Source organism: Ranitomeya variabilis, chromosome 1 (genome assembly GCF_051348905.1).
Source record: "Ranitomeya variabilis isolate aRanVar5 chromosome 1, aRanVar5.hap1, whole genome shotgun sequence".
NCBI classification, from domain to species: domain Eukaryota; kingdom Metazoa; phylum Chordata; class Amphibia; order Anura; family Dendrobatidae; genus Ranitomeya; species Ranitomeya variabilis.
In genome coordinates, this window is record NC_135232.1 from 1,025,126,858 (window position 1) to 1,025,153,268 (window position 26,411).

Genomic DNA, 26,411 nt, shown 5'->3' on the forward strand with positions numbered 1-26,411 from the left:
GCCGACAGCGCTGTGGAAGAGGCGGCAAAGGCAGATGCTGCCTATCAGAGGAGGCTTGAAGTGATCACCAGGCTGGAGCAGTTTGCCAGGACAGAGGACTCAGGGCGGCTGATGCATGGAGCCGGTGGAGAGGTAACAGGAGAAGCGACAGACTCAGGGGAACAGGCGGATGTGAGGTCTGGGGCACAGGCAGAGGGGATGGTGAGGGGATCTCCCATAACACCTATTACAGTACCAGTTATGAGGACTGCTCCTCTGAATGTGGTAGCTGAGCTGACCCAGGAATATGCTGCACAAATGGGGTCTGTGAGAGATGATGGGGCAGGGGAGCCAACCCTGAAGGATATATTTTCTGCAGTACTATTCTGTAAGACTGCATTGACAACCCTAACTGTTCGGGTGGATGACCTGAAGGGGGAGTTTGCCTCTTTTCGCTCAGCTATGCATAAGATGGAGGGGAGAGTTGAACTGCTGGAGGAACTTGTGGGAGGTGCGGAAGATCAGATTGCTGAACTGGCAAAGAGAGAGAAAAAATATGTCCAACGCATTGCGGAGTTGGAGCTTAAAACTGATGATTTGGAGAATCGGTCGCGCAGGAACAACTTAAGAATTATTGGTGTGCCTGAAAAGGCAGAAGGAAATAACCCCACTGACTTTATCGAGACATGGCTGAAAACTAAGGTTGGAGGGGACAGTCTCACTAAATTATTTGCGGTCGAAAGAGCTCACCGGGTGCCGACCAGACGTCTACCCCCTGGCTCCGCCCCACGGACCTTTCTAGCCAAAATCCTAAATTACAGAGACCGGGATATTCTGCTAAGGAGGGCCAGGAATATGGAGGAATTGACTATTGACAGCAACCGAATATCTATATATCCTGATTATTCTACAGTTGTACAGAAGCTCAGGATGAAGTTCGGAGAGGCTAAAAGACGCCTACGTGAACTGGGTCTGGCTTATTCTATGTTATATCCGGCTAAATTACGTGTGGTGGCCATGGAAAAGGTCCACTTTTTTTCAAAATCCTGAGGAGGTGTCACATTGGCTGGATTTGAATGCAAAACGTATTGGAGCAGAAAAGACCCGCTGAGGAGGATCAGACGTGGACTTCTGGCTATTGTGATAGTTTTGGGGGGGGAGGAAAATTGAGTTGTTGGTTAATTCTGATATACTACTAGAGGAATCTGATATGTGGTTCCTGTGTGTTAAAGTTGTGTTCGGCGGCGCAACTGTTTCTATATTCTGTTTCTAAAGGGCGGGGGGAGGAACGACTAAAGGAGAGTGTTAAACCTATTGGTAGTTGGTGTCGGCTTTTAAGCCTCTGCTGGGATTGCGACAGCGCGTTCCCCTTTCTCATACAGAGAGGGAGTAGGAGACTATAAGTTGATTGTTATAACGTTCTGGGGGAGGAAGTTATTGAGGGAAGGGAAGGGTAAGGTTAGGGTTTATTTTGTATTAATGAGGGTTTGGGGGGGAGTTTTGGGTAGGTGGGCCCAGTCTAGTGGGGTAAGGGAGACCAATGGAGGGAAGAGGAAAAATTTTACTATTATGCAAAATGATGGGAGATAGAGTAAAAATTTTGAGCTGGAACATTAGGGGTCTATCGAGTGATACAAGACGTAAGGCTATTTTGCAATATATTTTGAAACAGAGACTTTCGCTGGTGTGCCTTCAAGAAACTCATTTAGTTAAAGAAAAAACGGGTATATTGAATAAAAGATGGGTGAGGAAGGCATACCATGCGACATTCTCAGCCTATGCTAGGGGAGTGTCAATCCTTGTGCATACAAGCGTACCATTCGAGGAGGTAGAGGTGGTAATAGATAGTAATGGACAGTATGTATTCCTGGTGTGTAAAATATTCGCTAGACTGATGTGTGTTGTGTCGGTGTATATTCCTCCACCGTACTCAGGGAAAAAACTACGGGAAATCCTAAATATATCTGGCAGGTGGGGAGGAGTTCCATTGCTCATAATAGGGGATGTTAACAATATTATTGATGATCACTGGGATAGGGGGCAGCATGCTATGTTGAGGAAGGAGGGGAATTTAGTTTCAATAATTTTTATTTTCAATAACATAGCAATTGAACAACAGTTTCCCTTACAAGGGAGTTCAATAAGCTTAAAGCTGAACAAGGCGGCAAAACCATACATATATTAACTCAAATTCAAAAATACAAATATGACAAGACAAGGACATGGGGAGACATAAAAGAGGGAAAGTGGGGAGGGAAATGAGATACTGCACTTTATTTCATGGTAAGCTATAGTATATTTACCAGACAAGGTTGTACTATGTTCCGTTTTATGAGATCCGCCTCCCACCTCCCCGCACCCCACCCCACGCCGGCTCAACCCCAGTGTTACAGAATCTCTCACGGAACAATAGAGACTCAAATAGATAAAGTCAAGGTTTGTTCAAGATTTAAGTTCGTGTTAAGATCCATCCACGGTTTCCAAATTTGGTAAAAGGCCTCCCATAGATCTTCCCTAGTCGCATGTATACGTTCATATAAAAGGATTGAATTCATTTTATCTCTAACTGCCTGGACAGAGAGAAACGGCGACCTCCAGCTGGTAGCTATATGTAGCTTAGCGGCCATAAGCAGCTGGGTTATCAGTCTGTGAAATTTATTAGTAAACCCCGGGTATTTGGCTCCCAAGAGGAAAGTGGCCGGGTCAGGTTGTATTGTCCCGCCGTACATTTTTCCAATTATTACTCCTACTTCTTGCCACATAGCCGAGGCTATCGGGCATTCCCACCAAATATGTTTCATATCTCCCACTGCGCCACATCCTCTAAAGCATTTATCTGAAATGTTGGGGTATATAGTGTGAAGTCTACTTGGAACTTGGTATGTTCTGTGTAGGACCTTAATGGATGTCTCTGCCAGGGAGGCTTGATGACTGCCCCTGGAAACTGTGTCACAGCATCGTCTCCAATTTTCCAAAGACAATTGGATACCCAGATCTTCCTCCCACTGTGTCATGTAATGTAATTTGTCAACTCCATGTGCCGCATTGAGGGATCCGTATAGCAGAGAAATAGTTCCCCTTCCCAGTGGGTCATCCATGCATCTCTGTTCAAAGTCAGTCGCGCGAAAAGGGATTTTCCGTTGCAGGAACTGTTCCGCAAAATGGAAAACTTGATAGATACGAAAGGTTTCGCTAATGGGAGGATTGTATTTATGGAGGAATTCGTGTCTGGATAAAATTATATTAAAGGGTGAGCATAGGTGCTTTAGAGTAGTAATTCCGTTAACTTTCCACCATGTAAAAGAACGTGGGTCAAGTCCTGGTGGGAACATGGGGTTACAGAAGAGGGGGGTCAGTGGGGCGGACTCAGATTGGAGTTCAAATTTAAATCTTTCCTTCCTCCAGAGGATTAGGGAATGTGCTGTGAAAGGTGCTGCAATGTGTAGACCTTTTGGTAGTTTTTGTGTGGACCACATAAGGCCCGACAAGGAGAACGGAGGTAAGAGGGACGATTCCAGGTCCACCCATCTTGGTGCACGGTTGGCGGCGCAGACATTAGTCAATTGGGCTATCTGAGCCGATTTGTAATACAGTGTGAAGTTAGGCATGGAAAGCCCCCCCAGTCTTCTATGTATGAACATAGTTTTTTGTCGGATTCTGGGTTTTTTCCCCTGCCAAATAAATTTTGAGATCATGGAGTGAACCTCGCGTAGGGTCTCATGGGGCAACGGTATGGGGAGAGAGCGAAATAAGTACAGAAATCTAGGCAAAGAGACCATTTTAATTGCATGCAACCTGCCCAGCAAGGTCAATTTCATGGCAGACCATCTAGTTAAGTCAGCTCTGAGATTTGTTATTAATGGGAGATAATTCCACTTAAATAGGGTCGACCTATGAGAGCTGAGGTTGACTCCGAGATAAGTTATATAATGTTCATTTTTTGTAAATTTGAACTGGGATATAATATTTGTTTGCATGTCCTTAGTGGTGTTAAGAAATAGAGCTTCGGATTTGTCAACATTAATTCTGAGTCCTGAGATCGACTCAAATCCACGTAGGACTGAAAATAAATTTGGGAGAGTGGTGAGTGGGCTGGATAGAGTCAGTAGTAAATCGTCCGCAAATAAGCTTGCTTTATATTGTGCATCAAGTCCTACAGGTCCAAGTATGTTTGGGTTAAGCCTTATTGTCTCAGCTAGTGGTTCCATGGCCATGGCAAACAGGGCTGGAGAAAGTGGGCAGCCCTGTCTCGTCCCTCTTTGTATATTGATAGGGGCAGGTTTAGTTGACGGGAGTTTTAGGTAGGCTGTTGGACTGTCATACAATAGTTGAAGGCATGAAACAAGGGTGCGAGGGATGCCAAATCTGGTTAGGACCTCAAATAGGTAGGGCCATGAGACCGAGTCGAAAGCTTTTTCTATGTCCAAAGCTAGTAGTAGTAGGGGATGTTTATGGTAGTTTGCTGAATGTATAATATTTAAATTCCTTCTAATATTGTCGGGACCTTGTCTATTAGGTATGAACCCCACTTGGTCTCGGTGGATAAGGGTAGGTAAAAATTTGTTGAGCCTAGTGGTAATGATGGATGTAAAGAGTTTGAGATCAACATTTAGCAACGATATAGGTCTATAATTCTTGGGAAGGAGATGGTCTTTCTTTGGTTTTGGGATTACCGTCACATGGGCGATATAGAATTCAGGGGGCATCTGGGTGCCATTTAGTAAAGCATTACAGTAATTTTTAATATGCGGTGTGAGGATGTTTGTAAATTTCTTGTAGTATAGTGCCATGAGGCCGTCAGGTCCGGGGGCTTTGTTTTTTTTTAGGGATTTGATTACTGCAGAAATTTCGTCCTCAGATATTGGTGCATGTAGTTGGTCTATCGAAGAGTTGGGGATTTTAGGTAGTTTTAACTCATCTAGGAAGGAGGATAAAGATTGCGGTGAAGGTATCTGTGGGGAGGTATATAGTTTCTGATAGTAGTCTCGGAATGTTTCGTATACTATATCAGGGTGTGCGGAGATTCTGCCTTTGGAGTCTTTAATGGAGGTGACATTATTTAAGGATTCTTTGCATCTGAGTCTACGTGCCAACATGCCAGAAGGTTTATTTGCATATTTATAAAAAGTTGACTTAGTCCAAGTTAACACTCTCTCTGTTTTGTTTGTAAGGATAGTATCTAATTGTAGCTTAGTGTCTCTGATTTGTTTAATCAGAAAGAGGGAAGTGGTGGCCTGGTTAGCGAGTTCAAGTTTTGCAAGTTTAGTCTCTAAGCGTGCTTGTAATTCAGATCTTTGTTTTTTTTTGTTGGACGCAATTTTGATTAGTGAGCCAGTAATAAATTTTTTATGCGCTATCCACACTAGTCCAGGAGAAATGTCGTCAGTGGAATTGGTCTGGAAGTACAGTCCTAATTCCTCTTTAATTGTAGAGAGTGTAGCAGGGTCAGTAAGTAAGGATTCGTTCAGTCTCCATTTGAATAATTTGGAAGTGGTGACATTGAATTTAAATGATGATAGGACAACATCATGGTCAGACCACGATGATGGAATATGACGAGAGAATAGGACAGATGGGATCGTTCTTGTATTAGTTAGGTGCAGGTCTATTCGAGAATAGGACTGGTGTGCAGGCGAGAAATATGTGAAACCCTTTGTAGGACCATTTAGTTCCCTCCATACATCGACCAGGCAATTGTCTTTCATTAGGTGTTGGATTTTCTTTTTGTCAGCTTTTGTTAAATCCGACCGCTTCTGAGCGCTGCTATCTAATTTAGGGTTAATGATAAAGTTGAAGTCGCCGCACCAGATAAGGTGGTCATACGTAAGGGTGGCTAGTTTTGATATAATTAGTTGAAAGACCAATCTCTGGGAAGTTGCGGGCAAATAGCTATTAACAATGCAGATTGTCTGGTTTTGTGATGTTCCAAGAGTAATGAGGAATCTGCCCTCTGAGTCCGAATGTGTGGTAATGAGCTGAAATGGGAAGTTATTTCTAATGAATGTGGCGACACCCCTCGTTTTTTTATCCCAGTTTGACATATAGTATTGTGAATACTTGGCATCAAAGTGCTTAGGGTGGGAGGAGGTGGAAAAATGGGTCTCCTGGAGACAAATAATGTCTGGTGCGTGTTTTGAGTAGTCAAGGAAGGCTTTCTTGCGTTTAATAGGCGAGTTAAATCCTCGGACATTATGAGAAATAACATTACACATTTTTCTGTATATATTTACCGCTGGAGAATGAGGAGGCTCGAGCGGGAACAAGAACCGTGTCTCCGATTAGTAGGTGATGATTTAGTCGAAAAGTGCAGTGATGATCTCTGGTGCAGTGATGTTCTCTGTGGGAAAACAGTAGGAAAAAAACAGACTGGGGGGAGACAAAGACAAACATAACAATTAATAATGACAAACGAATATCAAATTCGGAAAATATGGCGATCTGGATTACCATATTAAGTGGAGTACCAGGTGTCGCCAAGTTTAGGCAGCATGTTGCAAACCCGACATTTAGGTCCTTGATAAAGAGATAGGTACAAAGGGGAGAGAGAAAAGAAGAAGAAAATAAAAAAAAAAAAAAAGGGGGAGGGGGGAGAGGAAGGAAAGGAGGGGAGGGAGGAAGGGAGAAAAAAAAAGGGGGGGAGGGAAGAGGTGGGGGAGAGGGGAGGGAAGGAAGGGGGGGAGGGAGAAAGGGAAGGGAGGAAGGGGGGAGAGGAAGGAGGGGGAGGAGAAGGGAGGAGAGGTGAGGGAAATGGGGGAAGGAGGGGTAGGGAGAAGAGAGGAGAAGGGGGGGAAAGGAGGGGACTGCAGTACGGGAATTATTGGGGAGAAAGGGGGAAGCAGGGGGGAATCAGAGTGAGGTAAGGTAGGGGAGGAATAGGGTCAATTAGAGATGCAGTAATCTGATGGACCTCTTGCGTTTAAAGTCGGAATAGAATATCTATATAAACGATTAGTATACAATTACTAATTCTGGAGGGCCGAAAGGAGATGCAGCAAAGAGCCATCATCCCCTTCCCCCCAACTCCAGGAGCAATCAGGATGAGCAGTATCAGCCCGCTCCGCCCCTCGGGAATTAAAGTGGATGGTCTTGTAAGTTAGACATGTCAGACGATCCGTGCGTTTTGGCTCCTCATTCTGGGGGTGTTTTGCCATTCTCTTTGCGGTCTTGGTTTTCTCTGTGGCATGGCTGAAGTCTCTATAGAGATCGGGATCCCAGCTTTAAGCATGGCTTGTTTCCCTTCTTCTAGTGTACGGCAGGTGTACAGTTGAGAATTGTGTGTAAAGATGAGGGCGAAGGGGAAGCTCCATCTGTATTTAATCTGTGCCGTCTGCAAGGCTGATGTTACTGGTTTGAGGGATCTCCTCCTGGCGAGGGTGGTGGACGCGATATCCGCATAAATATGTACTGAAGATGGCAGTCCCGGCAGGTCTGGATTATCACGTGCAGCATTCAGGATTAGATCTCGTGCCTCCTCATAATGTAGTTTTAGGATCACATCCCTGGGCGTATCACTATTGCGTGGCCTGCCCAGGGCCCTATGGATTCTGGTGATATGCAGCATGGACTGGTCTGTGTCAGGGAGTAGCGCGGTGAAAAGAGCAGTAGCAGTGTCTTTGAGAGCTACAATATTTTCGGGAAGTCCCCTGATCCGCAGGTTACCCCGACGTGATCTGTTCTCATAGTCTTCGCATCGGAGTTCTAGTTCTGTGACACGTTCTGCATGTAGTTTGAGGGTTTCGCGATCCTCTTCTAAGGCGTCTGCAGTGGCATCCATCTTTTCCTCCAGGGCCACCGTACGCTGCATAATGTCCTGTATCTGGGAGATCTTCTGCATAGCTGAGGTAAGCTCTGACCGGAAAGTCTCTTGCAAGGATCTGGTAAGAGTTGCCGTGGAGATCGTTGTCTCCATGTGGGGACTGGTCTCATCTTGGTCCATTATATCTCCTGTATTCCCCGTAGAGGCCGAGGGGAGAGATGTCGTCGTAGTCATCTTGGAAGTGCCGCCACTCTGAAAAAGATCTGCGATATTACGGCCTGGTGTTTGTGTCGCGCCTCCCTTCTTAGGCATCGCCAGTAGGAGGGTCACCTGAGAGTGCAGTGAGTCCAGTTGCAGTGTGTTTGGCGTGGTTCAGGTGCTGATTAGGGCCTAAATAGGTAGGTCGGGTAGCGGAGATCAGCAAGACATGACTGTCACCGCTGAAAACCGCACATGCGCCTCTATGAAGAGGATTTTTTTAAATAATCCTCATAATGTGCTCAGGGTTAGAGCTCAACATGGACACTAGGTGTCGCTATTGCAGCAGTGGGAACTACTGGTGACCAGTTAAGACTTTTTTGTGTATTATAGAATGTATCACCAGTTCTGAGATTAGGCACTAGATGTCACTAGATGTCTGTCTTTTAGGGCTCGTCTATTTAGTGTATTACAAATTTTATCACCAGATCTTGGATTGAGCCCTGGATGCTGTTATACTTCTGTCTTCTAGGGCACCTTCTGTATCCCAGTTGTATTCTGAATTCTAAATAAGTGCTTGTTGCACCTTAAGGTGCTAAGAATACGTTTATTCCTCTTTAAGTATGACCTAAACGCTGGTGGGGAAAAGGCGGTAGTAAGATAGATGCAGCGTTGCGTTATGGAGGAGAGATGATCAGGGTCTGACAATAGAGTGTTATTTTATTAGAGTTTTGTCCAGGCAGCGAGAGTGTCAGTTCAAGTGCTGGATGGGGAGGCAGGTCTATGTAGGCCAGAGGATTTCTAATAATATTCAAAGAGAATTAGTTCCTTTATGCGGCCACTAGGTGTCAGTGTGGTACCACTAAATTGTATTTAGACGATCTCGGTTCTTCTACCCACACTTTTAGAAAGGCTCTCTGGATTTCCAAATATAATTGGGAAAAGGAAGATTGTCTCGGGAGTAATGAGGTAGTTATTACCAGGTGATTATCAGATATTTATGTGGTCTTATAGAGATGTTGAGGGGTACCAGCAAAAGCCCCAAGACTGAGTTCTGTCAATAGTTCTTTTACACCCAGTGGGGATGGGGCAGCAGGAGAAACTGTCTGCGGGGAAAGCTGGGAAGTCGGGCCGCCTCCTCACTAGAGCCGAGCACAGATGATTCACTCTGCGACGGAGCTCGTGTCCAAAATGGCGCCGGTTATGGCGGGAAACCCGCCGTGGTTGTTATATCCCGTGCAGAGCTTATTCAAAGAAGGGCCCTCCGCTAAGCCAGATGGAGCGCGGGGCGTTGGAGGAGACGAATCGTCGGACTTTGCAGAGAGCCCGTAACTAATCTTCGGTCCCAGCCGGGGCGCTACTTCACGTGCGCTGTAGGTGGGTGATGTAGAAGGTTGCAAGCAGCAGCAGAGAGGCGCCGGGGTAATCCCCTTATCCGAGTCTATGGGGGTGGCAGGGGTCAAGTCTAGGTAAGTGGTAGTACGGGGGAGGAGGGGGGGAGGTGAGCCCGGGGCTGGAGTAGTCGGTACCTCTTTAGGATCGCCTCCGTCTGCAGCACACTCTTGTATGTAAGCTCAAAGATGGCACCTTCCCGCTCAGCTCTCCTCGGATTGAAGTGTGAATCCCAGGCTGATGAAGTTGTGCTCCCCACTTCGGTAACTTCCCCCAGGGGTAGATTTTGTAAATTGACCTGTGCAGGCAGTTATATCGCTGTTGGTGAGGCTATAAAGCTTGAGAAATCCCTGATATATGCAGGAGCTCTTTGCAAGTGCGTCTAGTCTCTTGTGCCGCCAGGCCACGCCCCGGAAGGAGGGGAATTTAACAGTGTTCGGCAGCAGTTTGAAAGAAGTGGCATGGAAAGACTTATGGAGAGTTCGTAATACTGATACATACCGTTTCTCCTGTTATTCGGCGACATATGGCTCTCTATCCCGTATTGATATGGCCCTGGGTAATGAAGGAATGGATAGGTTGGTACAGGAGGTGGACTATATGCCTAGAGTAGTGTCGGATCACAGTCCATTGGTAGTAACATTGCAAATTGAAGGCCTTGGGGAGATGGCTAAATTGGGGTGGAAGATTAATCCCTTCTGGTTACAAATTCTTGACATGGGAAAGATCGGGGAAGAGAAAAAGGAATTCTTTAAATTTAATGATGGTAGTGCAGCGAAACATGTGGTTTGGGACACCATGAAGGCTTATTTGAGGGGAATATTATCTAAAGAGATTTCTAGGCATAAAACACAAACAAGGGAATCTGACAAAGTGATATTGGAGGAATTGAGGGCAGCGGAGGCTGCATTGAGTAATTTGCGTTCACAGGACACCATAAACCGTATGAAGACGGCTCAGGAGGAGGTAAACAAATTACACTTACGCAAGGCAGAGTGGGCGAGAGCTTTCCAAAAAGAGGCCTTTTACGCGGAAGGAGAGAAGGTGGGTCACCTGCTATCAGTGGTGGTATTGTAACGCAGGTGGCCCAAATCTTGGAAGGTTTTAAGGGATTTTATAGCATATTGTATACATCACAAACGGGGCAGAGAGAAGGAGAAATTGACAGATTTCTAGAAGATGCAAATTTACCTAGACTAGAAGCTGAGGATAGAGATTGGTTAGATAGGCCGCTTACGGTGGAAGAGCTGGAGGGTGCCTTGGGGTCCATGGCGGGGGGGAAGGCTCCGGGGGCTGACGGCATCCCTGCTGAGATCTATGTGGTCTTTACTGAGGGGTTGCTGGCCAGATTGTTGGGGGTATTTGAGGAGTCACTGGAGAGGGGAATATTACCTGCTTCCATGAGGGAGGCCATTATTGTGGTCATTCCTAAACCGGAAAAAAACCCACGGCTGCCGGAGTCATATAGACCGATATCACTCCTAACAACAGATGTTAAGATTTTGGCGAACAGACTGACTCGGGTGATAGAAAAGTTGGATCATTCGGACCAATCGGGCTTTATGCCTAATAAATCTACTGCCATTAACTTGAGAAGGCTATTTCTCAATATGCAGATCCAGGCGGAGAATGCTGGTAGGAGGGTAGTGGTTTCCCTTGATGCACATAAGGCCTTCGATAGTATAGAATGGCAATACCTGTGGTCGGTGCTGAGTCGCTACGGGTTTGGGCCAGTTTCTATATCATGGGTAAGACTTCTATACTCCTCTCCAGTGGCTAAAATCAGGGTGAATAATGCACTGTCAGAAAGCTTTCAACTGTTTCGAGGTACGCGGCAGGGGTGCCCGTTGTCTCCGTTGCTGTTTGCTCTGGCGGTGGAGCCTCTGGCAGCGGCTATTAGAAGGTCACAGACAGTAAAGGGGTTTGTGTATGGGAAAAGGGAGGAAAAAATTGCTCTGTATGCCGACGACATTTTGCTTTTTCTTGAGGGTCCTGTGGAGCCTTTAAGAAATGTAATTTCTTTAATTGAAGGATTCGGGCAAATTTCAGGATTGGTTATCAACTGGGATAAATCAAGTGTTTTGCAGGTGGATAGAGAAGTGGATTGTACGCGGGAGGTGGAAGAAAGAACAAAATTAAGGGTGGTTTCGCAATTTAAATATCTAGGGATCCAGGTGTCTCTCCCCTTAACAAGATTTGAGGAGCTTAATCTTGAACCATTAATAGCCAAATTACGAGCCAAAATCTCAGCTTGGAATAAGTTGCATTTGTCGGTGGTGGGTAGAGTAAATCTCCTTAAGATGGTTGTGATGCCACAGGTTTTGTATATTTTACATAATTCTCCGGTATGGATCCCACTGACCAGATTCCGTAGACTAAGAACATTATTTGGAGAGCTGGTGTGGGGCGGGAAGAGTCCGAGAATTAGGCAGGAGATATTGCAGAGACCTAAAGATAAAGGGGGACTTGCCCTGCCTAATCCCTGGTTGTATTTTTTGTCTGCGCAGAGCCAGCATCTTAGGGGATGGGGGAAAGGGCTTGAGAAAGGTCAGAGTCATAGCAGTCTGGAATACATTATTGGCGTGTGGCCCTTGTCCCAGGGTCTAGAAGCAGGACTATTTAGGAAAGTCGGAACTTGTCTTCACACCATAAATTTAATTAGTTTCATAAGGTATGGCAGACGCTTAAACGAATAAGGGGAGTTGTGAGATTTACAGAGTTTTCACCTATTTGGGATAACCCCTCTTTTCAAGAATTCAATCATATGGAAGGAATGGGAGAGTGGAGGGAAAAAGGTATTGGGTTGATAGGTCAGTTGATTCATAGTGGGAATCTTAAATCTTATGATATGCTGCAGCAGGAATTTCAGTTCCCAGGGTTAAAGTTGTATCAATATAGACGGGTTTAGCACGCATTTCAGGCGCAAAAAAGGAGAGGGCCTATAATGATTCAGATGGATTTAATGTTGGACTTTATATTAAATAACAATGGTACAAAGGGGGCAATATCCGAAGTATATGGTGATTTACTACACACTTTTCTAATAGATTACCCTATTAAGGCCAGAGGGAAGTGGGAGGCCGAATTGGGGCAAATAGACGACGATAGGTGGGAATCTATATTGGAATATATACCCAAGCTGTCGATGAGTGAGCCTGGGAGATTGTCACAACTGTATGTGATAAATAGGGCCTACAGGACACCTGACATGTTATTTAAAGCTGGGTTGAGAGATGATTCTGGGTGCCCTAGGTGCTCACAGTCTCAGGCGGATATACTGCACATGCTGTGGCTTTGTCCCAGGCTATTTGCATACTGGGTTGTGGTGTTGAACCAGATCGGGGTGATTTATGGGTGTTCGATTCCCAGGGATCCGGTGGTTTGTGTATGTGGGTATGTGGAGGAAATCCTGACCGATGAAACTGCCAACATGGCAATTGCTAGATTATTATTCATTGCAAGAAAGGTGATTGCAAGGTATTGTTTTTTCTACATCAAAACACAAATGTACCTTGTTATTTGAATGGATTTTATTGTCTTTCTTATGCATAATAACAATAAAAATATTTGGTTCAAAAAAAAAAAAAAGAAAATTGAGATAAGCGGATGAGAATATAGTAAGATCATGACCTCAAGTATGGAAATCACATATTTGCAGTCATGTGATGAATGCTGCAACCAGAAAGAGAAGCTGAATCCGAACAGTGTGTATATTACCAGTGTGCGTATATTACACAAAGCCTGTGTTATCTTATACAGCGCAGTGTAAATGTGCACTAATCCTCTATCATAGATATGACTAAAGGTACCTTCACACGAAACGACTTTGTAACGATATCGCTAGCGATCCGTGACGTTGCAGCGTCCTGGCTAGCGATATCGTTTAGTTTGACACGCAGCAGCGATCAGGATCCTGCTGTGATGTCGCTGGTCGCTGAATAAAGTTCAGAACTTTATTTGGTCGTCCGATCGCCGTGTATCGTTGTGTTTGACAGCAAAAGCAACGATACCAGCGATATTTTACACTGGTAACCAGGGTAAACATCGGGTTACTAAGCGCAGGGCCGCGCTTAGTAACCCGATGTTTACCCTGGTTACCAGTGTAAAATGTAAAAAAAACAAACACTACATACTTACATTCGCATCCCCCGGCGTCTGCTTCCCACACTGACTGAGCGCCGCAAAGTGAAAGTGAAAGCACAGCGGTGACGTCACCGCTGTGCCCTGCTACTGCCGGCGCTCAGTCAGTCAGTCAGTGCAGGAAGCGGACGCCGGGGGACGCGAATGTAAGTATGTACTGTTTTTTTTTTTTTTACATTTTACGCTGGTAACCAGGGTAAACATCGGGTTACTAAGCGCGGCCCTGCGCTTAGCAACCCGATGTTTACCCTGGTTACCCGGGGACCTCGGCATCGTTGGTCGCTGGAGAGCGGTCTGTGTGACAGCTCCCCAGCGACCACACAGCGACGCTGCAGCGATCGGCATCGTTGTCGCTATCGCTGCAGCGTCGTTTCGTGTGAAGGTACCTTAATAGCCTACCAATCTACCACCCACTAGTACAGCAGTAGTATTAGAAGAGCAACTGTATTATATTAAAAAACAACAATACACTAATAACAAAATTCTGTCCGAAACATGGAAAGAGGCAAAGTCCATTCCTCGTCAGTCTTCTTTCTCTTTGTCGATAACAGATTGCAGCTTCCTGTTCACTATGTGGAAATGCTGCTCAGCCTTCATAATATTTCCTGCTTCCAGACACAATGCTGGGAGACTGGAGGTCCCATACTGCAAAATACATTAATTACAATAATGACATAGTGGACAAATACATCCAATATATATACCATTGCCATATCTATATATATAATTGTCTAAGGGTTTTTCTGTCTGTCTGTCTGTCCCGTTTATTCATTCGCTGATTGGTCGAGGCCACCTGGGCCTCGACCAATCAGCGACGGGCACAGTATCGACGTAGATGTCATAATGGTTGCCATGGCGATGATGATGTCAAAAAGGTTGCCTCGACCAATCAGCGACGGGTGTTGTGGATTCTGTTTTTGGGCTCCCTCTGGTGGTTACAACTGGTACTGGGTGACTTTGGTGGGTTGCGGTCTCTGGTTTCCACCTGTCCATCAGAGGCTGGGTGTTTCCTATTTAACCTGGCTTTCCTGTCATTCCCTTGCCGGCTATCAATGTATCAGTGTGTCTCTGTTACCTTTGCTACCTGCTCCTAGGCCTTCAAGACAAGATAAGTCTGGATTTCCCTGTTTCATGTTTGCTTTCATGTTTTTAGTCCAGCTTGCAGATATGTAATTCTCTGCTGCTGGTTGCTCTAGTGGGCTGAAATTACCACTCATGTACCATGAGTTGGCACATGAGTTCAAGTAATTTCAGGATGGTATTTTGAAGGGTTTTAAGCTGACCGCGCAGTTCACCTTTTGTATCCTCTGCTATCTAGCTTAAGCGGGCCTCATTTTGCTGAATCTGTTTTCATAACTACGTTTGTGCCTTCCTCTCATTTCACCGTCATTATATGTGGGGGGCTGCTATTTCTGTGGGAATATTTCTCTGGAGGCAAGATAGGTCTGTGATTCTTCTGATAGGGGTAGCTAGATCTCCGGCTGGCGCGAGACGTCTAGAGTCCCCCCAGGAACGTTCCCCGGCTGCTGTTAGTTGAGTGTTGAGGTTCAGGATCGCGGTCAGCTCAGGTTCCATCACCCTAGAGCTCGTCCTGTTTTTGCCCGTGTTATGTGTTTAATTCCCTGCCATTGGGAACATGACAGACGGGCACAGTCGGAATCATCATTGTCCATATACTACGGGGACATGCATATTCTAGAATACCCAATGCGTTAGAATCGGGCCACAATCTAGTCTATATATATAATTGTCTAAGGGTCTGAGTCTGTCTGTCTGTCCTGGAAATCCCGCGTCTGATTGGTCGAGGCCGCCAGGCCTCGACCAATCAGCGACGGGCACAGCATGGCGACGATGATGTCATAAAGGTTGCCTCGACCAATCAGCGACGGGCATAGTCTGCCGCGAATTCGCCTCGACCAATCAGCGACGGGCACAGTATCGACGTAGATGTCATAACGGTTGCCATGGTGACGATGATGTCATAAAGGTTGCCTCGACCAATCAGCGACGGGCACAGTCTGCCGCGAATTCTGGAATCATCATTGTCCATATACTACGGGGACATGCATATTCTAGAATACCCGATGCGTTAGAATCGGGCCACAATCTAGTATATCTCTAACTGCATTGAGTTTTCACGTTCTCCCAATGTTTAGGTGGGTTTCCTCTGGGTTCTCCAGGCAAAACTTGCTTCAAAGGTTTTCCCACTTTCTTTTCTCTATGTACAGTCAAATAGACAGGTTATATAGGACAGTTTGGAATGCAACTTCTGAGACCTGCTGACAATAATGATCCCCAAACGGTAGTACAGTTATTCTCCATTGGAAATTAAAGTGTGATGATGGGCACTGTGTAAGGACTTTATCGATCAGCTTTTGCTTATATGACAATTGGAGACAACATTACAAACCAGTAGTTTCAAAAAGTCTTAATGAAATACTTACAGTTTCCTGAACATGGGGATTTTCAGCTTTGAACTTCATGTAATCTTCTTTGAAGTGTGTAAGATTGTCAAGGATAGCTCTAGCGCTTTTGAGTGATTTACGCTTTTGCTCCAGATCTGAATACTCCTTTTCTAGCAGATTTAATTTAGGCTGTTTCCTAAAAAAGCAAGAAAGAGTCATGGCAACATTTCTGGTAACTGGTTATTTCCAATAAATACAGACCGTACTTCTTTCCTGAAACAATATAAATGGTATTTTAGACTAATAAGGTGAGGTCTATATTTTTACATTTTCAAAAGGCCCTTGAGAGATTTATTTTGCCCATTGCTTATTACAGAATAACCAATGATATACGTACATGTACCAGCTCATAAATAAAAGCTCAACCTCCTACACTTAAAATAGGACATACACCATGTCAACAAATACCTACATATGCAAACTTGTTTTTTCACCATTATTCACATGTAATGAAAGAGGAGGCGGATCCATTAAAGGGAACCTGTCAGCAGGATTGTGCTCAGTAATCTACAGACACTGTCAGGTCGGCGCTGTTATACCGATTAATCTTTATTTCCAGTTTTGAGTTAATGACATGCTCGTGCTCCGGGGCGGCCTGTGGGGGGTCTTCATGTGGTGCTCTGGTTAGGTATTCATAATGCCGACTGCTGACAGGTCACTGATCCCTCATTGATTTGCTCTCTAGTTTGCATAATGAATATCTGTATATACTAAAAGAAAACAAAAAAACAAAAAACCTTCTGCAGGGAGGCACCAGCTGTGACACCTACGCTGCAGCATAATTGTATGTGTAATGTGCAGTTAATAAATGTGCTATGTTTTCCTGAGGAGTATGAACAAAAACAACCATTTTAAAATGGCGCCTGCTGCACCTGCGCAGTAGCAGATATCGGTGTATATAGACGTGATCCGACAGCTGCTACTGCGCGGGCGGCGCCATCTTGGAGGACTTTTATTTTCCTCTCTAACAAGGTGGCGCCGCAACAGCTATCAGATCTCCTCTATATACACCAATAGTTGCTACTGCACAGGCACGGCGGGTGACATTTTTAAATGGATTTTTTTTTCTTTTTTATATTCCTCAGGAAAACATAAAGCACAATAATCAACTGCACATTAAACACGTGATTATGCTGCAGAGCAAGTGCCACGGCCGGCACCTGCCAGCAGACGGGTGTTTTTTTTTTTTCCTAAGTACCGTATATACTCGAGTATAAGCCGAGACTCCTAACTTTGCCACAAAAAATTGGGAAAACTTAATGACTCGAGTATAAGCCTAGGGTGGAAAATGCAGCAGCTACTGGTAAATGTCAAAAATAAAAATAGATACCAATAAAAGTAAAATTAATTGAGACATCAGTAGGTTAAGTGTTTTTGAATATCCATATTGAATCAGGAGCCCCATATAATGCTCCATACAGTTCATGATGGGCCCCATATAATGCTCCATATTAAAATATGCCCCATATAATGCTGCACAAATGTTGGTTATGACCCCATAAGATGCTCCATAGAGATATTTGCCCCATATAATGCTGCACAAATTGCTGATTATGGCCCCATAAGATGCTCCATAGACACATTTGCCCCGTATAGTGCTGCACAAATGCTGATTATGGCCCCATAAGATGCTCCATAGAGATATTTGTCCCCATATAATGCTGCACATGACCTCATAAGATGCTCCATAGAGATATTTGCCCCATATGCTGTTGCTGCGATAAAAAATAAAATAAAATAAAAAATAAAAATCACATACTCACCTCTCGTCGCTCAGGCCCCCGGCACTTGCTATACTCACCTTTCCCGTTCCACCGTCGGCGCTGCTGAGTCTTCCGCGTCCTCTGCACTGAAGTTCAGACAGAGGGCGACGCGCACACTAATCGAGTCATCGCGCCCTCTGACCTGAGTGTCACTGCAGAGGAAGCAGAAGATGGAGTGGCGCCGACGATGGAACGTGGGACAGGTGAATATGCTCACCTGCTCCTGGCGCGGTCCCTGCTTCTCCAGGCGCTGACAGCTTCTTCCTGTATGGAGCGGTCACATGGTATCGCTCATTACAGTAATGAATATGCGGCTCCACCCCTATGGGAGTGGAATCGGGTCCATATTCATTACTGTAATGAGAGGTACCATGTGACCGCTCAATACAGGAAGAAGCTGCCGGCGCCCGGAGAACCAGGGACGTGCAGGGACCGCGCCAGGAGCAGGTGAGTATTATTACACAGTTGCCGCTCTCCCTTCCCTGTTGACCCCTGGGAATGACTCAAGTATAAGCCCAGAGGGGCAATTTCAGCCTAAAAAAATGGGCTGAAATTCTCGGCTTATACTCGAGTATATACGGTATGTACATATATTGATTATGTAAACTAGGGGGCAGGTCAGTGAGGGATCAGTGACCTGTCAGCTGTCTGCATTATGAATAGCTATTTAGAGCACCACATGATGACCCCCACAGGCCGCCCCCGGGGCACAAGCATATCATTAACTTAAAAATGAAAATAAAGATTAAACAACCACCACAAGACGGATTTCATCAACCGAGGTGTTTAGAATTGAGAGTCTAAACATTTTTCTATCTACTGGCTAACACGGTACCAAGATATATTTCTTTCCTGTATCAACCGAGGTATCATTTTAATCAGTATAATGGTGCCGACCTGACACTATGTAGTTACTGGGCACAATCCTGCTGACAGGTTCACTTTAATAACTGTGCACATGTGCTGATATCTCCTTCCATGTAACTTATGTCACAATCATGCACTGGCAATTAATCATCCGTAGGTTTAAAGGGATATTTTCAAGTTTGAAAGTTATCCCCTATCCACAGGGGTCTGACTGTTGGGGCCTCCAGCGTTCCTGAGAACTGAAGAAAAAGCCCTTTGTGAAGAAAGCAGAGGTCGATCAAGTGCACCAACACTCAATTCATTCTTTGCAATAGTCACAACGCAGCCTGAGATACCGCAGGATAAAACCGAGTAGGGAGTGCGAGATGGAGAAATCCGCAGCTCTTAATTTTACTCATTTTAGCTAGGGTTGGGACATCTCATTTTAAAGCAGAGAATTTCAGTATAAAAATAAGCCCTGGAACACTTCAGAGATCCCACTGATATTTGGCCATGAGTATGACACATGTGTCTCATACATTCTTGACTGCTTAGATGTGACCGAGAAGGATGTATGAGATATGTTTTTGGCAGGGAAAGGGTTAAACAAACAGCAAGTTAAAAGAAACTGCGGCACATGCACAAACTGAGATCTCGGCACAGATTTTAATTGCGCATGTGATGCCTTCATCAGCCATTTTTCCGAAGTCCACTGCATTGAAAAGCATGGAAAACGCGGGGGGCTTTAGGTTTTCACAAAATGTCGCCGGAGGCCCCCACCGCTGAACACCACCTCCTACCAGGCTGGGCCTGCAGCATCTCCTGCCTCTGCCGCCAGCAGCGACTCTGCCACCTGGGACCCTGCTCCACTGCCACATTCCCCCAGGTAAGCTACCGTAAAAGCGGATAAGACGCACCACCATTTTATAAAAAAAAATTCTACTATTTTCCTTCCCAAAATTTGGGCTGCATCTTATAATCTGCAAAATGTGATATATAAAATCTAAAAGAATTAACACAGTTCAGGTTTCTATAATCTTTGGTGACCAAAAGGAGCTTCTACATTTGGAGGGATTTGGGAATTGGAAGAGACGGGCTGAAATGTGTTCTAATTATGTAGACGGACATTTCTGTTCATTTGAAACAAGAGTTCGATCTGAGCAACTCAGAGTATTTTAAATATTTACACCTTAGGCCAACTCAGGAAAAGATCTCAGACCTTCCCATCTCATGTAATGGGGTACTAGATATTGTGGTAGGTGATAAAGTCATGGCCTTGGGAAAAGTTAGGTGGGAGAGAGATGTGGGAAACATCTCTATGAAGGGGCGGGAGGACATCCTTGAACTGACAGGAAAGATCTCCGTTAATAAGTCTCAGAGAAGATCTCCGCTATTTCTAATATTGCATTCAGCCAAAGGGAAAAGGGAGCGAGACCTGACAAACATTCCTGGTTATATTCGGTGTCACCGGCCGCCAGTGCGCACAGAGCAAGCAATGCAGGAATAACATTACTTACACCAGGGCTGCGTGTTTCACCTCCAGTAAACGCTTTCTCTTCATTCCAATTTCAGACCGCATCTGTGAGATACAAGTGTGATAGAAATATATATACTTATATGCTCACAGCTAATATATACATTATAATCAATGGTTTAAAATGGCTGACACGAACTAATATAACCCAGACAGATCATATGGGGTTTTCCATCCCTAAAGCAGAACAGAGTCAGATGTTTGGTGACTGCTGATCAAATGTCTCAACTCTGTCCTACATACAGAACTCAAGTTTAGTTGCTTAATCAGCAGTCATATGAGCATTAATCACAATATTCCATATATGTTTAGATAACCAATGACAGAGGAGCTAGACAATATGGTAATTAACTAACCACCCCTGACAACCCCTAACCACTCCTTTCTATGTGAAAATATAAAACTATGTATGTACAATAAAGTATCAGTATTGATGGAATGTTGTTCTGTCACAGTTGTGTACAGTCCATTCTTGATGAGCGCTCAAAATACTCAGTCTAATTGGGAGCGGCCGCAGCACACACAGGGATAAGATTTATCCAACCCAAATATTTCCATAACACAAGAAGCCTTTCTTTAAAGGGGTTGTCCAGGCACAGTAAAACTTTGTTACTTTTAACATATCCTGTCCCCTGGTCAAAGTTAGTCATACTCACCTACGGGATCCAGAGCAGGACGCTCTAAGATCTGTGCAAAGACAGGAAGTGGTGATATCGCTATTCCACCAGCCGCAAAACCACTGCTGCCTGTGAGTGGCTGCAGCGGTCACGTGACTTGAGCCGCACATCATCATAAAACATCCGATGACACAAACTCAAGTCACTTAATAAAGGGCTTGTCCACTGTAACAATGATAGGTGATAATTTATGGATTGATGAAGATCTGATCACTGTGATCCCCTCCCCTCCGATTGGCAGAACAAAGCGCTTTTACACCAGTTAGAATGTAGCAGCAGTATACACGCCTGAGCAGAGCGCTATTCATTCTCTATGATGCTGCCGAGTGCAGCATTCAGCTTTGCCCACATCCTCAAATGGAGTGACGGTAAGCATACACACTGCAGCTCCATTCTAATGGGGGTAAGAGCCTCCATTTTGCCGATTGGTGGGAGTCCCAGTAGTCAGACCTCTGCCAATCTGAAAATTATCACCTATCTTGTGATAATTTAGAGTGGTTGTTCAGTGAAACAAAATTATCTAAACTCTCCCTGGGTTCAAAAGAAAATATTCATTTATACGCCATCCACACTTAAAGGGTTTTCTGGGTCTTTAAAAATGAAATACCTTCAGGAGGGATCCCAACTCTCAGCATCTGAGCTGCTTAGAAGGTTCGAGGCCGCCTGACAAAAGCTGTTAACCAGGCACAGCTCCAACAGTAGTGACACCAAGAGCCTCCATTACTGGTATAATGACAACCATAGCTTTTCCACTCAAATCACACTAAGGCACTATGCCAAGCTCCACGGTTTCCCATCTCACCCCCATTGAGATCTGCCCTTCTGTACAGGGCTACACACAAAAGTCACAATTTAGAGATCTGCTCTTAATAGTTATTTTCACCTGGTGCTAATACACCAAGCTGGCAGGCAGCCGTGAGCCACACATCACTGGCTCCCGAGTTACAGGTTGGGATGCTGAAGAAAGAGGGATGCTGAAGAAAGAGGGATGCTGAAGAAAGAGGGATGCTGAAGAAAGAGGGATGCTGAAGAAAGAGGGATGCTGAAGAAAGAGATGCTGAAGAAAGGGATGCTGAAGAAAGGGATGCTGAAGAAAGGGATGCTGAAGAAAGAGATGCTGAAGAAAGAGATGCTGAAGAAAGAGATGCTGAAGAAAGAGATGCTGAAGAAAGAGATGCTGAAGAAAGAGATGCTGAAGAAAGAGATGCTGAAGAAAGAGATGCTGAAGAAAGAGATGCTGAAGAAAGAGATGCTGAAGAAAGAGATGCTGAAGAAAGATGCTGAAGAAAGAGATGCTGAAGAAAGAGATGCTGAAGAAAGAGATGCTGAAGAAAGAGATGCTGAAGAGAGATGCTGAAGAAAGAGATGCTGAAGAAAGAGATGCTGAAGAAAGAGATGCTGAAGAAAGAGATGCTGAAGAAAGATGCTGAAGAAAGAGATGCTGAAGAAAGAGATGCTGAAGAAAGAGATGCTGAAGAAAGAGATGCTGAAGAAAGAGATGCTGAAGAAAGAGATGCTGAAGAAAGAGATGCTGAAGAAAGAGATGCTGAAGAAAGAGATGCTGAAGAAAGAGATGCTGAAGAGAGATGCTGAAGAAAGAGATGCTGAAGAAAGAGATGCTGAAGAAAGATGCTGAAGAAAGAGATGCTGAAGAAAGATGCTGAAGAAAGATGCTGAAGAAAGATGCTGAAGAAAGAGATGCTGAGGAATGAGAGAGATGCTGAGGAATGAAAGATGCTGAAGAGAGAGAGATAGATGCTGAAGAGAGAGAGACAGATATTTTCCAACTCCAAAGTTCCAGTCTCCATTGATTTCTATGGGTTTCGGGTTCTGGTTAAAGTTCAGGTACAGTTCTGGTACCAAAACCAAACTTTGGATTAAAGTTTGGTCGAAACCTGGACTCCCATGGGTCTGCTCATCCCTAGTAATAAACTTATTGATCCGAGTGGCAGAACAGGGCACTTTAATTCCTGGTATAATGGAGCAGCAGTGCACATGCTCGACTGCTGCTCCATTTATTCCTCATGAGGTTGCCGACTGCAGCAATCTGCTTTTACTAGCAGCCCCAGTGCACTGCCGGTAATAAAAATGGCCTGTTCTGCCAATCAGTGCAGGTTCCATTGGTCGATCCCCCACTGATCAGTAAGTTATCACTGATCCTGGTTTATACTGAACAACCCCTTTACAAAAAAAATCACCTTGTTGCATAAGTCTGTGGAAATGTCTTTCTGGCATATTACGTATGATTTTACTGATATCATAAAAAATGCACAATAACTAATAAAAACACAATGAAAAAGAGGAAAGGTCACAACATAGATGTTATTACATTTACTGTGTGACAGCAGCAGTGCTTCCTGCTACCTTACATAGAGTTATGTGAAGAAAGCAGTAATTTACAGTGTGTGGATTAATATATCTGCATTCATACAGTATATGACAATAACGATGATGTATATTAACACAAGGAAACTGACTTTACAATTAATATATTTACCTTTGCATTTTTCCTTTTCAGATCTTTCAGGTTATGGATCTGTGATATCTAGAGATAGGAAGGTTACATTTAGTTTTTATATAAAGATATCTGGAATAATATAAATAATAAATATAAGGGCCGGGCAATGACTGCGTGCAGTTCATGAATATCCATGGTCACCTGAGAGTACAGGACTGGCAGCATAGGAAGGTGTTGCCTGCACCAATCAGGGTCATATGTGCATGGACGGTATCAGATAGGCAGTTTTTGTGAACGCTTTTTGAACCCAAGTCAGGAGTGAATGTAAAACTGTTCTGTCTTCTCTCTTTATATCTTGAATTTGGCTAAAAATCCTGCATATATGCATCCAGCATGTTACTAATGTATGCCCAGCTTATGTACTGTCTGTATACACACATCAGTCAATACAAAGAAATCATAAAACATTTGTCAAACAGAAATGGAAGAGTTGGTTAATTTTATTTGCAAACTTGTGTCTTACTAATGAGTGGAAACCGCCAAGATTACCCTGAATGGCATATATTGTATAAAATGCAACTCTCCAGAATAACAGAAAATCTAAGCTTATATTTTGCATTAACGAAGAATAAAACATCTTTAAAAAGATATTTCATATTTGCCTATGTGATCTAGATGCAATCCTTAGGCCGGTTTCACAAATTACATGTGTATTTCACGGTCTGTACTTGCATGTATGGACTAGCCGCACATCTCCTGACCTGAACTTGGCAGCCTCATATACTCCCGAACTCTTCAGCCTTGTAGGCCAGCAGACCACGGGCAAGTTTATGAATTGCGGTCCAGATACAGACCGCAAAGAACAGAGATGTCTAAAACTGATCTGAGGCTCCATTCACACATCTGGGGTGTCATGTTCTGTGATACATGGACCTGCCCACTTCTGATCAGGAGAGCAGCTGCCAATCTGTGCATCGCGGACTGCACAGTCCTGAGTCCTGGTGCGGTATATAGAGGAGAAATTTAACATACCCAGGGGACTGTGTATCCTGGAAAAAAAAAGAGTAATGAAGCCTGTAAAGAGATGCAGACTGTGGTGAGTAGCCGCTCTCAAAAAAAAAAAGAAAAAAAAGTCCATGTAAAAGTTCCTTAGCGGTGGTGGTAAGAGACCCGATGAGGTGACTAACCTTATTGCTGCTAGATGAGGAGTATGGCGTGCCGCAGTGGCTAGGAGAGGATGCAGTGTCTACCACTAGTCCTGTGTGAGAGAGCGTGATCCATGTGCTTAAAAAGGGAAGGGGTGGGCAGAAGGGCCGCTGATTGATATGACAGGCTTCACCACAGTCTGCATCTCTTTACAGGCTTCATTACTCTTTTTTTCCAGGATACACAGTCCCCTGGGTATGTTAAATTTTTCCTCTATATACCGCACCATTATTTCATTTTCCTTGTTTTGAACCGGACCTTTTTCACTTTAGATCCAGTGATCTGCTACTGCACCTTATTGGCATTATCAAACCAATAGGAACACTGTAACTAGGTATGTGCCACCCCAATTTTACTATCACCATTATACTCTTGGTCTCACTTCTCTGGCCCTTGCACCATTGTCTCTTCTCTTGATGTTCTCTCATATATTTCAAATGTCATTCTGATGAAGTTTATGTTAGAAGCTACTGTGGTTTTGGCATTCATCTTATGTTCTTTGCCTCTATTATTGGACCTTGAATTTTGTCATTTTGTTGTATATACTTTCTTTGAATATCATTTGTGTTATTTTTGTAGTAACTGAAGAAGGTCTGATGTAAGACCGAAACGTTTTTTTGACTACTACAGTGAATCATATTAAATTACCAGATTGATCACTTCAAAGTTGAGTGCCGGGTTTCTTCTTATTATTGATAATGGTGTTGGAGCCTACCCTGGCACCTCATATAGTGGTGCGCACGGTTCTCTTTCTCAGTGACTTTACCTATAAGTGCAGCACGCTATTAGGTCATGTCTACTAATTCACGTACCTTCTCTTACAATGCCGAAGACACCACTAGTATCCTAGCCCAAACTCATCTATCCTGTGATTTCTTGAGAGCCACTCCCAGAGAAAGTCGTGGCAGGGACTTGGAGAGGGAACTTCGCTACCACACTAACTTGGAATTTCACTGTGCCACTTTAGCGGAATATCTGTGAGTCCAAAGAATTCCACGTGGTTTAAGGGTCCCTCTCCGCCCAACTTTATTCTCTGACTCTTCTGATTTTTGTACGAAGTTTGAACGTATTCTTAATAAATGTTCCTTTGACTTAATGCTCTTAACCATAGAACATTTACAAAAAGCCATCAGCACCAGTGCTGAACTAATCAAGTCTATTGCAACCCAACTTGAGTCCACAGGTACATCCGAGGAACTGGATAAACTCTAGACACAGATTCGTACCAATATTGAACAGCATAGACGAGATAAGGAAAACCGCAAACGCCACAAATTTGTCAGAGACCAGGAAGACTACGAACTGGACCGGGTCTATAAGTGGCAGGCCAAAACTATCACATGGCGTACTTCTTCAAGGTCTACACCTTGTTCCCCTACAGGTCATTCAACTTCCGAATCAGAACCAGAAAGAATGGGCCCCACCTCTCATCCATCTTTTTTAGGTCAACGAAAGAAATCACGAAGACGGGGAGGACAAGAAGGGGGCGTAAATCTAAGGGGGGACTCGACACGCACCACCCGGTCGCAGGTAGGTGCCCGCTGGTAATGAACATTTTGTCACGAACTTTGGGGGTAGCATAATATAATGTCTTGCAGAAGGGGTTATCATTCTGCCCCTCATATAGGTATAAGACATTCGATCTCGATATGGACCTCCAAAGGTTCTATCGGACACGAAGATTAAAGGTTCATTTATCTAAAACACCTGAGTCTTTAGTACCCACTACAACTCCACTACCTGTTTCTAATCCTTTAACAATAACGAGTCTTGGTCTAAAAACTAAAAGTTTCTATAGACCTCCACAGGGCTCTCATGCCCTAGAGACATTTATAGGTTTCATACAAGACTCATTTCAGGGCCTTAGATCTGATATAGATACACTATGTTCCAAATTATTATGCAAATTACATTTTTCTCGGATTTTCCTAAATGGTCAGTGCAAATGACAGTCAGTCTAATAAAAGTCATCACCCGTTAGAGTATACATCGAATTT

At 44.2% G+C, this 26,411-nt stretch overlaps 1 protein-coding gene and 1 long non-coding RNA gene across 5 annotated transcripts in view; one reads left to right on the forward strand and one right to left on the reverse strand.

Annotated features, from left to right (window-relative positions):
* The window catches only part of LOC143793024 (uncharacterized), a 34,473-nt gene that overhangs the window by 4,057 nt on the left and 4,005 nt on the right, over window positions 1-26,411 (forward strand). Inside the window, exon 2 of the long non-coding RNA XR_013220031.1 lies at window positions 25,796-25,944. This is a non-coding gene — a long non-coding RNA (uncharacterized LOC143793024). The remainder of the gene's footprint in view (window positions 1-25,795; window positions 25,945-26,411) is intronic.
* CENPU (centromere protein U) overlaps window positions 13,703-26,411 on the reverse strand; it is a 190,764-nt gene continuing 178,055 nt past the window's right edge. For all 4 annotated transcript variants that reach the window (XM_077279588.1, XM_077279587.1, XM_077279585.1 and 1 more), the window contains 4 exons: window positions 23,248-23,295; window positions 20,057-20,118; window positions 15,910-16,066; window positions 13,703-14,110 (listed from right to left, as the gene is read on the reverse strand). In XM_077279588.1, the coding sequence (XP_077135703.1) occupies window positions 13,988-14,110; window positions 15,910-16,066; window positions 20,057-20,118; window positions 23,248-23,295 (390 nt within the window). In that variant the 3' untranslated portion in view covers window positions 13,703-13,987. The remainder of the gene's footprint in view (window positions 14,111-15,909; window positions 16,067-20,056; window positions 20,119-23,247; window positions 23,296-26,411) is intronic.